Source organism: Pinus tabuliformis, chromosome 2_2 (genome assembly GCF_031772625.1).
Source record: "Pinus tabuliformis cultivar Carrire ecotype Pingquan chromosome 2_2, CPIR1, whole genome shotgun sequence".
NCBI classification, from domain to species: domain Eukaryota; kingdom Viridiplantae; phylum Streptophyta; class Pinopsida; order Pinales; family Pinaceae; genus Pinus; species Pinus tabuliformis.
Genome location: NC_142300.1, coordinates 1,115,456,252 through 1,115,468,387, shown reverse-complemented (window position 1 = coordinate 1,115,468,387; position 12,136 = coordinate 1,115,456,252). Strand labels below are relative to the sequence as shown.

The following is a 12,136-nucleotide window of genomic DNA, read 5'->3' as shown; positions in this document are numbered from 1 at the left end:
ACTAATTCAACCTTAATATTTCTCATTTTATTCTCCCCTATTCTAATTCAATATTGTACTTTACTTAATTTCTACCAAAATAATATTAATTTAAATATATTATTCAATACTAAACTATAAATCTCATTTTAATTTCCAAATAAAATAAAAATGTACTCTTTATAACCATAATTTGACCCTATCAAAATTATATTTATTATTTATTACTTGATTTCACTTGAATTTACTTTAATTGCAATATATTTCTTCTATTCCCGAAATATTCATTTATTAATAATAAAATAAAATAAATTAATGGCTTAAATCTTTTTGGCTATTCCTAATGGTTATATTCTATCTCTAATGGTTGTATTCTATCCCTATTTATTAATGGTGTACTCTAACTTTTAAATAAAATGACCTTTTTCCATATAAATTTTTCCTGGTGAATTTTAATCAAAATCCGACAATGATTTTTAAAAATTTGAGTTTAAGTTGTTTAATCTGTAGAATTGGAGTGACCATGGGTTTTTCAGGGTGCTGAATCCATTTATGCATTTAAAGATGTATTTCTAACAACAAAAAATCACAATCTTGTTTGAAATTGTATTGCGAGATTATTAATAGTCTAGCACTCTCTATATCATCAAATTAAGATTGTTGTCATTGAAGATGGGTGAAGTGTTCACTTAAAACATCAGACATTTCAATGAAAACACACAAAGAAATATTCAACAAAAAGTGAGCTTAGAAATTTACATACTAAAATTTTGATTCACTTATATCCATGGTTTATAAAATTATTTATTATAATCTTTGAGATTACAACCACACTTTCAACCACTATCTTAAAATGATGTATAATTTTAATTTAAACTTTTACGAAAATTGACTTTAATTTTTTTTAAACAAGAATAAGCGCTGCTTAGATTACATCTGCGCTTGGTCGTGGCAAGAACCCAGGTGGATTACATTGTAGAGTGATTCTTAGGCACCACAATGGCCATTAGAGAGCTTTCAAAGCTAGTCCAAACATAGTAAAAAATTATACTATACGACAACACTCTTATTCCTCTAGTACTATACAGAAAACAAAATTGATGCATAAGATAAATACATTGAAAACCAAACATCTACACTGGTTAATCTTTGGGTGAATCCAGCCAATTCAGGTCTATGTCCTTGCAAAGTTCAATTAACGAACTGTCAACCTTGACAACCTGCAACTGGAGATCCGCCACAATGTTCGGAGGGCATCCACTTCATCCTCAAGCTAAGAAATCTTCTTCTGCTGGCTCTCTATGGTGTCCAAGGTGGAATTTTCAGCAAGGCTCTGCTGATGAAGCAAAACTTGGAGGTCATAAACATCGACTCTCAATTTTGCAAGTTCTTTGCAACATTGTTCACATGTGGGAGCCATGGCTTCGGGGCTAGAGAGATTACTTGCAGAGGCACTACGCTTGCCAAGCTTTCGAGCCACTCTCTTGCAACATTGGTGTCAGCGACCCCTGAATCCAAACTCCATAATTGAGCCAATAAATGAACCGCATGTGGATGAGAAAGAGCAATGAGAGTCGGCAAGGCCACAAGTGTTTTGGCTCTCAGAATATTCCTTAGAGAAGGAGGTGACACAACAACGATTGAAGATGGCAACTATTAAATGACTGAACTCGGGACTTAGAGAACAATAGGGAGGCTTACCCTTGCCTGGACATAATTTCCTCCTTCGAAATTGCGCGGACCCTTGAAGGGAGACTGTGAGGAGGAGACGAGTAACCCAACTCTAGACGAAAGGAATCTTGAGGCTAAAAGCGAACTGAGGAACCAATTCATTATACATCTCCCCGAACACAAATTTATGCCCATTCAAATCCTTGATGCTTGTGTGAAATTCTAGAATTGTAACTACTCTGCCTAGATCCCAAGGTTTCGCCATCATCAACTTGCAGCTTGAGATGAATTCTACCTTGGATGAACTAATAAGGGAGTAAATTCCTTGTCTAATCCTCAACATGGGAATTAAATTTGACACACTGGATAATGGATGTCGAAGCGTTTCCACCCAAACCCCCATGATAATAACCTTAGCCACCTTAATATTATTAACTATCCACACGTCTTCTCGCGTGCAATGCCAATCCGTTGTCATGTTCCACCCATTATTGAGGTACCAACAAATGGAGGAAATAATGAGAAGGAGAGGGGAGAGGGGGGAGGGGCATGAAGGGGGAGGGAAATAAGGGTGAGGGAGAAGGAGAGGGGAGAGGGGGGAGGGGCATGAAGGGGGAGGGAAATAAGGGTGAGGGGGAAGAGAGTTCAAGAGAAGTGTGGGGGTGGGGAGGGATGAGCAAGGCACATAGGCACTATTATAAGGATAAGAAGACTAAAAAGGACTAATATATCCACCAACATCAAGGAACACTGTAAGACTTGAAGACCTCATTGCAATATGTTTTCCCTTTTTATAAGAGGCAAGCCCATTGGTCTTTGAGTCTGCTTCAACATTAAGAGATCTGAGAACATGGAAGGAGGGGGAGTTGGAAACAAATGAGAGGAGGCTCTTAACATGTTGAAGGATCTAGTTGAGTGCATTATCTTTAGGAGAAGAGTTGGTTCTTAAGTATCCGATTACCAGGAAGGAGTCTCCTGTGATAGTGAGGCCTTTAACTCCTTGCTGGAGGGCAAGGAGGAGGCCCATATAGAGCCCATACAACTCTGCTTGATTGTTTTCCTACTTAGGCCCCAAGTGTACTTAATCGCTGTTTTTCCTTAGAAATTACGAATAATCCGTGGCCCTCCTCATGCCACCCCTAATTAACTTTAAATTAATAATTATATAAAATTGATTAAATCACAATTATTTAAATAAAAAAAATATTTTTTTTTTTATTATTTCTTAAAATTTATATATATATATATATATAACTTCATAAATATTTTTTATGAACAACTATGAACTATTAAAAGTCAAATTCGACCATCAACCGGTTCCAATACATTCCCGTAGGCAGGTATACAAACGTGTGAATGACGGTTTAGGATGTCAAAACGGTTTCCACCACCCTCAATCATCTCGGCACATGTTACGGTCTTCTTCGTCTTTATTTCTTCTGCAACCGTGTTGGCATCTCTCGTCCTCTCTTTTTTACGTGTACTGATATTGTCCTGCCATTCTACATGTCCTTTAACTTCATATTCTTGCTCATTTTTGAAATATCATACGAACTCTCTCGATATTTTCTTCTAAATCTTCGTCTATGCGCTTATATGTCGGGGTTCTTGCACTGCAAATAGGCAATAAAATCCAGAAGTAGTTCTGTTAGTGGCAATGACGTTTACTACGTTTGATAAAAATGGGCTATTGTATGGGTTAGTCTCCCCATTTTGAAAGAGCAACACAGAATTGATCAGAATGCCCCCGAAAAGAAAATTAACGGTCGACCAGGTCGCATTAAACCGATTGTCGGCTGTTGAAGAGACCGGTACTGAGCACTTTGAAAGGTAACAGCATCTCATTTCATGTTCTTAAACTTGTATTTATATTCTGAATGTATGCACAGCACTGCTCTCGTTAAATTTGAGGGTGTGATTATAATGCAAGCAACAATAATATCAACCCTTGATTTGAGGGTGTGGTTATAATGCAAGCAACAATAATATCAACCCTCATGGGAGGGTTGAGGATGTAAGTTATTTTAGGAAATTAAAACTATTTCAAAGGCATCCAAGCTTGATCCAGCTTTGGATAATTCCAGTGATAAGTATTCCATTGTAAGTTGATGATTCTTCTTCCATCCCATCCCATCAACCTATTGTCATACTCATTAAAAAAACGAAAGCCAAATTGAAACCTTGAGATTAAGGTCCTTTAGGATTACCTTGTTAGGATTCCATTCACAAGCCTCGACTTTGAAGTTTTTATCATTCCTTGTTATGCTCTGCATATTCTCTCAATCTAGCTCTTCGACTATTTTCTAACATTTTTACCCTTTTGCTATTTCTAGGAAAGATTAGTAATGATTTGTATTTATCAACTTATTTATTGTCAAATGGCCTGATTCCCAACCCTTAACTCCATGCTTCTTAAACAGGAAACACCCATGTTCTTACAGTTGTCTGCACCCATATTGGTCTAGCGGTTAATGCACTATATAACGTTTGATCATTAATTTGTTTGTGGAACCAAGACTTTTTTTCTATTTATTAAGAGGACACCTTTGGACAGTTTAACTCTGAATTTTGGTTGCATTTCTTCTATGCATTCTTTCTCACAAGGCACCCATTTTTGCGTAGTGGTTTGGGAGGTCTGCCCCCATGGCTTCGGAATTTCGATCATCATGGTCTACTTGCTAATGCACTATATAGTTTTGAGTCATTGTGGAACCGTGGCCTTTTCTAAAAATGGCATCTTTTGCTAGTTTAACTGTGAATTTTTGTTGCATTTCTTCTAATCCCTCTTTCTCTTGATTCCACCTATCTAAGTTCCAGAAATGATATTGAAATATTTACAGTGCTAATACATCTGCTAATCTATTTTTCCATAATTTGAATTGATATGCTACAATATTCAGTTCCTGAGTATGGATTGCGTGTTGCCTGACAGAGATCTCGATCATGATGAAGAGACACTTTCCTTTCTCCGACGGATTGATTTTGGCCAGACAGTAGAAGCAGATGCAGAGAAGGAAAGCGAGCCAGTAAAAGAATGGCCATGGCAAGGCCTTTGCGAGAACCTGGTGGAGGCCCAGGGGGAACTGAATATCATCATGGATCTAGTTGATACTGTAAGAATTATGCATACATACATACCTGGTCATATCTTTTCTTTCTTATAAACGGCTGTAATGCAACTTAGATATCCATCTTATCGATTTAGACACCCTGTGGGAAACTTGCAGCTTCAAAGTTAATCTGTTTTAACTAGCTGTAGTAAATCACATGTCTACATTGATAAATTAACAAATAATTGACCTTGAGTAATTAAATTGAACAAGACAGCACCGTGTTTATGTATGAAAGTACCATAATTTAATGACTAGGTCAACTTTATGAATCTGAATGTCATCCACTATTATACCCATTCCTAACAAAGGCTTTTGTGTTTCACGGAAAAGATGTTTTAGTATAAGCCTAAAGTACATGTTTGACCAGGAGATTTCGCAGAAATTGCTATTGAATTCTGTTATATAAAGATGCATTTTTATAGATAGGTCTCCAACACCCAACAACATAAATTTTTATATAGATGGAGGAAAAGTTATTGGCATACGAAGCAACCTTCTTCTGCAAGGAAATTAGTATATAAAGATGCATTTTTATAGATAGGTCTCCCAACACCCTATAACATAAATTTATATGTAGATGGAGGAAGAGTTCTTGGTATACAAAGCAACTCTATTCTACACAAGAATTAGTTGATTATCCATCTCACTAGATACCTTAGTGAGGGAGTAAAGTATGTCCTTCAAACCAGATCTTCCATGTGCCTAAAATTTACATGGTCTATGCCATTTCATGTTAATTGCCATCCTTCATTTAGGCAAAATTTGCGTGGTCATGGCTCAGTGATTTATGGCCCCAAACTTGTTATTTTTGTATTTATTTTTATCATTTTTTCCCAAAGGAAAATATTGTAGGGAAGCCCAATGGATGCTTTCCAATATTTGTGAATGTCTTCCCTGCTAAAATATTAGGTGTAGACTTGTGTGCCTCACATAGGGGGATTCAAATTGGGCATTTGTTGGCATAGAACTAACCAAATAATGCCCAGCAATATTGGCAAGAACTGGTTGAACTAAGCCCTTGGGACAATTTGTGACATCTATTTTCAGTGTTATAATATCATTAATACACATAATTTTGGTGGCTGTGGTGGCAAGCTGTTCCCAATAACTATGAAATTGTAGTAGGGGCTTCCGTAGTGAGTTCTCCCCAATAATATGTAAGAGCTTTCATGGCTAGATAAACTTGAGAACTAAGAAAATATTTAATAGAGGTAGATTTAGTGAAGCTTATGATCACCAATTATAAGGCAAAAATTAAGGCTTGCGATGATACATTTATATAAACAATCTTCCTTCTTATAAAAAATAATAATTGATGTGTTTTCACAAAATATCTATGTTTCATGCGTTTTTAAAATAGGGGAATAGCTGGGATGAGGGAATTGGTGTCAACAAATGCTAGAGCACACCCCCAATTTTTTTAGGGAATGTTGAATTAGGGACTATATATGTGTGTGTGTATACCCTCTAGCTTGTAGGCAAGGTAGGCAGGGTTAAGATATTCCATAGGGCTTGTTATCCACCAGAACTTTTCGCCTACTTGGACAACCAACCAGTCAACATCCCTATATTATTAGCACATAACATGATGCTAGGATCCTCCACTCCTTGCTCCAGTTAGATTTCTCTCTTCCATTTGGCATTCCTTCTTGAAGGAATGTGGGTCATCCATCAACAGGTATTTTAACCATTTTGTAATCATGTGTTTTCACTTAATTATATGGGAATACTAGTATGGATCAAAGGGAAAATAGGATGCTTAATCTTGTACTTCATTTGGCAGCTTAGTCTTTGTTTCTAGTCCACTGGGACCTCCTTTGGTGCCTTAGAATTTTAGGAAGGGCACTAATGGGGAAGCTCTAAGTGAAGTTGCATGTCCATAATATTCCATGCTTACCACTTTCCATCTTTCCTTGTATTCATTTCCATTCTTTGGGTTGGTGGTCATTGGTCATGCTAGGATCCTCCACTTCTTGCTCCAGCTAGATTTCTCTCTCCCATTTTGCATTCCTTTAACCATTTTGTAATCATGTGTTTTCACTTAATGTTATTGGAATACTAGTATGGATCAAAGGAAAAACAAGATGATTGACTGATCTTGTCTATATTCTTGTTCCCTCACTTCATCTGGTAGGTTACTCTTGATTCTATTATAGTGGGACCTCCTCTAAGGCCATAGGATTTTAGGAAGGACGATAATGGGGAGGCTCTATGTGAAGTTGCATGCCCATAATATTTCATACGTAACACTTTCCATCTTTCCCTGTATTCATTTCCATTCTTTGGGTTGGTGGTTGTTGGTCATGGGGATTGGCGCCCTTTCATCCTCATCCTTGAGTCTGGGTTGGAACACTTTGCCTTGGAGGTTGATGTAGCTAAAAGAAAGGTAAAAGCCTAAGAAAGCCACCTCGAAAGACAAGGATACAATGAAAAATATGGTTGGGACATTTGATTAGCATGTGGGAAAAAACTTAGCATGAACTCTATCCCCCTCATTATCCATCATCTAGTTCCTCAAGCACATGATGCTTCATCTATAAAAGGAACTCTTGTATTGTCCCAAATTTGATGACTGATAAACGATATTATGCTCTTAACCTGCAAGACGATACCAAAATACAGAATATGCGAAGAAATATACCCAGAACATAGAATAGTGGAAACAAAAGCAAGTATTTTATTATTCAGAAAGCAATGTTCACTTGCCTCTTTGAGGGGGCAACCTCCAATAGAGCAGAGCTTGATTACAAAATAAGACACGATGCTCCTCGCAGGGAGTCTCTATCCTTTATATATGACTCATACATGCAATACCATGGTTCTTATTAATACCATCTATCTAATACCATGGCCCATTTGCAACTAACTGTGGTCCCGTCATTAAATGCGGGTTAACCACTTACAATTATTAATATGGGCTTTATTGACTCTTTACTTAACTATAACTATGACTCGATCCTACTACATAAATAAGGGGGTTAGGGTGGGACCCTAACATGCCCTCCCCCTTAAGAATAGCCTTGTCCTCAAGGCTGAAGCTGCGGAAACTGCTGAAGAATAGTGGCTGGTTCCTAGGTTGCATCTTCCGGAGAGGTGTCTTTCCACTTGACGAGGACTTCCTTGATCATGCGGCCACACAGGTGTCGTTCTCGTGTGTCTAGGACCTGCTCAGGTTGGAGCCAGATTGACCCTTCTTCATCCAATTCAGGTAGACTGGTTTGAATTTTGCAATTGTTCCCAATCACTTTCTTGAGGCATGAGACATGGAAAACTGGATGGATTTTTGCAGTGGGTGGCAAAGCTAGCTTGTAGGCCACTTCTCCAATGCACTGAAGTACTTGATACAATTCGTAGAATTTTGGAGATAGTTTCTGACAACCCTTGTATTTGAGTGATGTTTGCTTATATGGTTGCAGCCTCAAAAATACCTGATCCCCTTATTGAAATTGGCGCTCTGAGTGATGCTGATCTACCTGTTGCTTCATGCGGTTTTGAGCTTGATGAAGATTCTCTCTAAGATGGGTGAGCATGGTTGTGCGGCTTTGTAGGAGTTGATCTACTGCTTGTACCTTTGAGCACCCTTGATATAAGAAGTAGGGGAAGGAGGGAGTTGACCATAAATTGCTTCACAGGGAGTCACTTTGGTGGTGGCATGATAGTTTGTGTTATACCACCATTCAGCTAGAGGTAACCACTGTACCCAAAGATGTTGCTTTTCTGAAGTGAAACACCTAAGGTAGGTTTCCAGACATTTGTTGACTGCTTCAGTTTGACCATCCATTTGTGGATGATAGGAAGTACTGAGTTTTAGTTGGGTACCTTGTAGCCTGAAGAGTTCCTGCCAAAAATTACTGGTGAAGATCGGGTCACGATCAGACACAATAGAAGTGGGCATGCCATGCAATTTGAAGATCTGATCCATGAAAGATTGAGCGACCAAAGTCGGTGTAAAAGGGTGGGGTAGGGCGCAAAAATGAGCATACTTAGAAAGTCGGTCCACAACCACCATGATGACTGACTTGTTTCCTGACTTTGGATGACTTGCAATGAATCCCATAGAAACCTCCGTCCATATTGATGCCGGGATGGGTAATGGTTGTAATGTGCCTGGTGCTTTGACTGTCTCCCCTTTGTGGCGCTGCCAGACATCGCATGCTACAAAAGTAAGGATGTCCTTTTTCATGCCTGTCCAAAAAAATGATCTTCTAGTGCGAGCATACGTCTTCTGAAAGCCTGAATGTCCTGCAGTGGGGGATGAGTGCAATTCCTCCAAAATGCGGCTTTTGAGGGCGGATGTTGGTGATATTACGACTCTGTCCTTGTAGCGAAGAATCTCATCCTGCCACGAGTAGCCCTTGGTGGAATTTGGATCGACTTGCAATTGAGTAATGAGTTGGGAGAGCCAGGGATGTGAAAACCATTCCATGTGAGTCTCTTCAATCCATTCTGGAATGGGAAGGGAAATTGCAAGCAGGGTACTTTCCTCCTCAAATTGGCGAGATAATGCATCTGCTACAATATTTTTGTTCCCTTTCTTGTAAATGATCTCATAATCATATCCCAACATTTTGGCGAGCCATTTATTTTGTTGTGGGGAGGATATTCGTTGCTCCAAAAAATATTTAATACTGTGATGGTCTGTGCGGATTTGAAACGTCACCCCAATAAGTAAGGTCGCCAGGTCTCTACTGCATGTAAGATGGCCATCATTTCCTTCTCATAGGTAGATTGTCCCAGATTCTTCCCACTTAGTTGTTGACTTGTGAATGCCAGGGTCGACCTTCCTGCATTAAGACCACCCCAATACCCGTACTCGAAGCATCACATTCAATGACAAAAGATTTGGTGAAGTCGGGTAGTGCTAAGACTGGAGTGGAACACATGGCATTTTTGAGAGCTGTAAATGCCTGTCGTGCTTCATCATTCCAGAAGAATGAATTTTTCTTAAGGAGTTGAGTGAGGGGCTTCACAATGCGACCATAATTGGGGACAAATTTGCTATAGTAGCCTGTGAGACCCAAAAATCCTCTCAGGCTCTTCAAGGTCTTAAGTTGAGGCCAATCCTGCATTGCTTGGATCTTTTTGGGGTCCACCTTGACACCTTCACGCCCACAATGTGGCCCAAATACTCAACTTCTTCCATGCCAAAAGAACACTTGGACATCTTAACAAATAATTTATGCTTGCGAAGGAGTTGCAAGAGCAAATCTACATGCTGAAGATGTGCAGCCCAAGTGCAACTGTAGATGAGGATGTCATCGAAGAAAACAAGGACAAATTTCCTAAGATATGGTTTGAGAAGGTGGTTCATATGGCTCTCAAAAGTAGGTGGGGCATTACAAAGACCAAATGGCATGACCAGGAACTCATAATGGCCTTCATGAGTTCTGAAAGCAGTCTTTGGAATGTCGACTTCCTTCATGCCAATTTGGTGGTAGCCTGAGCGAAGATCCAGCTTAGTGAAGAATTGAGCCCCATTGAGTTCATCCAGCAAATCATCAACAACTGGGATGGGAAATTTATCTTTGACTGTCAACTTATTAAGGGCCCTGAAGTCTGGACACATACGCCATTCCCCATCTTTCTTGAGCACCATGACCACCGGTGATGAATAAGGACTAATGCTGGGACGAATGATGCCTGCTTCCAAAAGTTCCTTGATTTTTTTTTCTATTTCATTCTTTTGGGTGAACGGATATCTGTATGGGCGCACATTTGGTGGTTGGGCCCCTAGGACCAAGGTGATGCTATGATCATGTTCCCCTCTTGAGGGTGGAAGCTCATGAGGCTTGTCAAAGACTAGCAGATGGTTATTTAAAATCTGTTGCATCTCAGGATGAATCGGCAGAGAGTTGGGATCGATGGCCTGGATGGCATTAAATTGAGCTATAACTCCATGATGGCCCTTTTTTAACAATTTTTCCATCCTATGTGAGCTGATGATAGAGGGAGCTCCCGCCTGGAGTCCGCAGAGGGTATGTGTGGAGTTGTTTTGCTTAAAGCTCATATATAACCCCTGGAAATCCATTGTGATTGGCCTAAGTGTGCGAAGCCATTTAGCACTGAGGACAATGTCATTCCCTCCCATGTGTATGGAAAACATGTGGGTCTTCAACTGATAATCCCCCATTTGAAGTTTGACATTTTCACAGCGGCCTTCACATTTCATTGTTCCACCATCCGCAATTTGGACTTGGAAGTTAGAAACTGCTCATACAAAACAATGCACTACTTCCGCGACTCTTTGATGGATAAAAGTATGTGTACTTCCACTATCAATCAAGACTACTACTGGGCAATGCTTAATAAAACCTCTGATCTTGAGAGTTTGAGGTGAAGAAATCCCTGCCAAAGCATGCAGCGAAATAACTGGTTCGTCAGGGACATTGTCCTTCTGGTTGTCCTCTTCTGCCTCCTCAGGTTCCTCAAGTGGTGGGGCTTCCTCCGATGAGCTGTAATTAGTGGCATCAATTTGAAACAATTTGGGCTCTTTGCATTTATGACCTAGGGAGTATTTTTCATCATAGTAGTAACATAATCCCTGCTTTCTTCTTTTTGCCATTTCTGCAGGTGACACCTTTTGAACCTTAAGTGTTTGAGTCGTGCTGTGAGTCTGTGGGGGGCGACCCTTGGCGGTGAAATTTGGGCGAGTGGACTGGGCCGCTAACGCACGTTCCACGTTACGAGCTACCTTGCAAGCCTCCGACCATGTGGGAGGGTGGTGCAGTCGGACGTGGGCTTGTATGGCCTCTTTAAGACCGTTGATAAAACATTCCGTGTAGAACGCATCTTGGAGACCCCTAGTGCGGAAAGCTAAGGCTTCAAAGGCTGTAATATATTCATCCACTATGCCAGTCTGTCGGAGCTTAGTGAGACGACCCAAAAAAGCAGAGTCATGGTCAAAGCGCTCTATAAGAGCTTTTTTGAAGGTGTCCCAAGTCAAAAAACTTCCATTGCAACATTGATGCCATTGCCACCATTGCCATCTTTCATTGTCCAAGTACATGCTCCCCACCATACGCTGAGTTTCCTTATCTAAGATGTAATTTAGATTGAAATACTGCTCCATTTGTGCTACCCATGCTGTCGGGTGAGAACCATCAAATTTATGCATATCCAGCTTGGGAGGTCGCGGACGGGATTGTTGGTGGGTTCCCCAGAGGTGAAGAGAGTGGCTAGACTCACCCTCACTGTGTTCATTGCCAATATACGCTCCTCGCGGGCTTCCGCCTTGCCCTTAGAGAGTGCATTAGTTAGTGTCGTCAGTTGCTCTTGGAGTTCTTTCAAGGATTGTTCAAGTTTGTCGATCTTCTCATTGGCCATAGCTTGAGCTCTAGTTTCTACCATGCACCGATCCGATGTACTTGAAATTT

The 12,136-nt window shown here is 40.0% G+C and overlaps 1 protein-coding gene across 1 annotated transcript in view; it reads left to right on the top strand.

The window, feature by feature from the left end:
- The first annotated feature begins 3,066 nt into the window (after positions 1–3,066).
- Positions 3,067–12,136, top strand: part of LOC149197309 (mediator of RNA polymerase II transcription subunit 17-like) — a 345,852-nt gene continuing 336,782 nt past the window's right edge. Inside the window, exons 1-2 of the mRNA XM_089408644.1 lie at positions 3,067–3,480; positions 4,583–4,763. Of these exons, the coding sequence (XP_089264770.1) occupies positions 3,392–3,480; positions 4,583–4,763 (270 nt within the window). The 5' untranslated portion in view covers positions 3,067–3,391. The remainder of the gene's footprint in view (positions 3,481–4,582; positions 4,764–12,136) is intronic.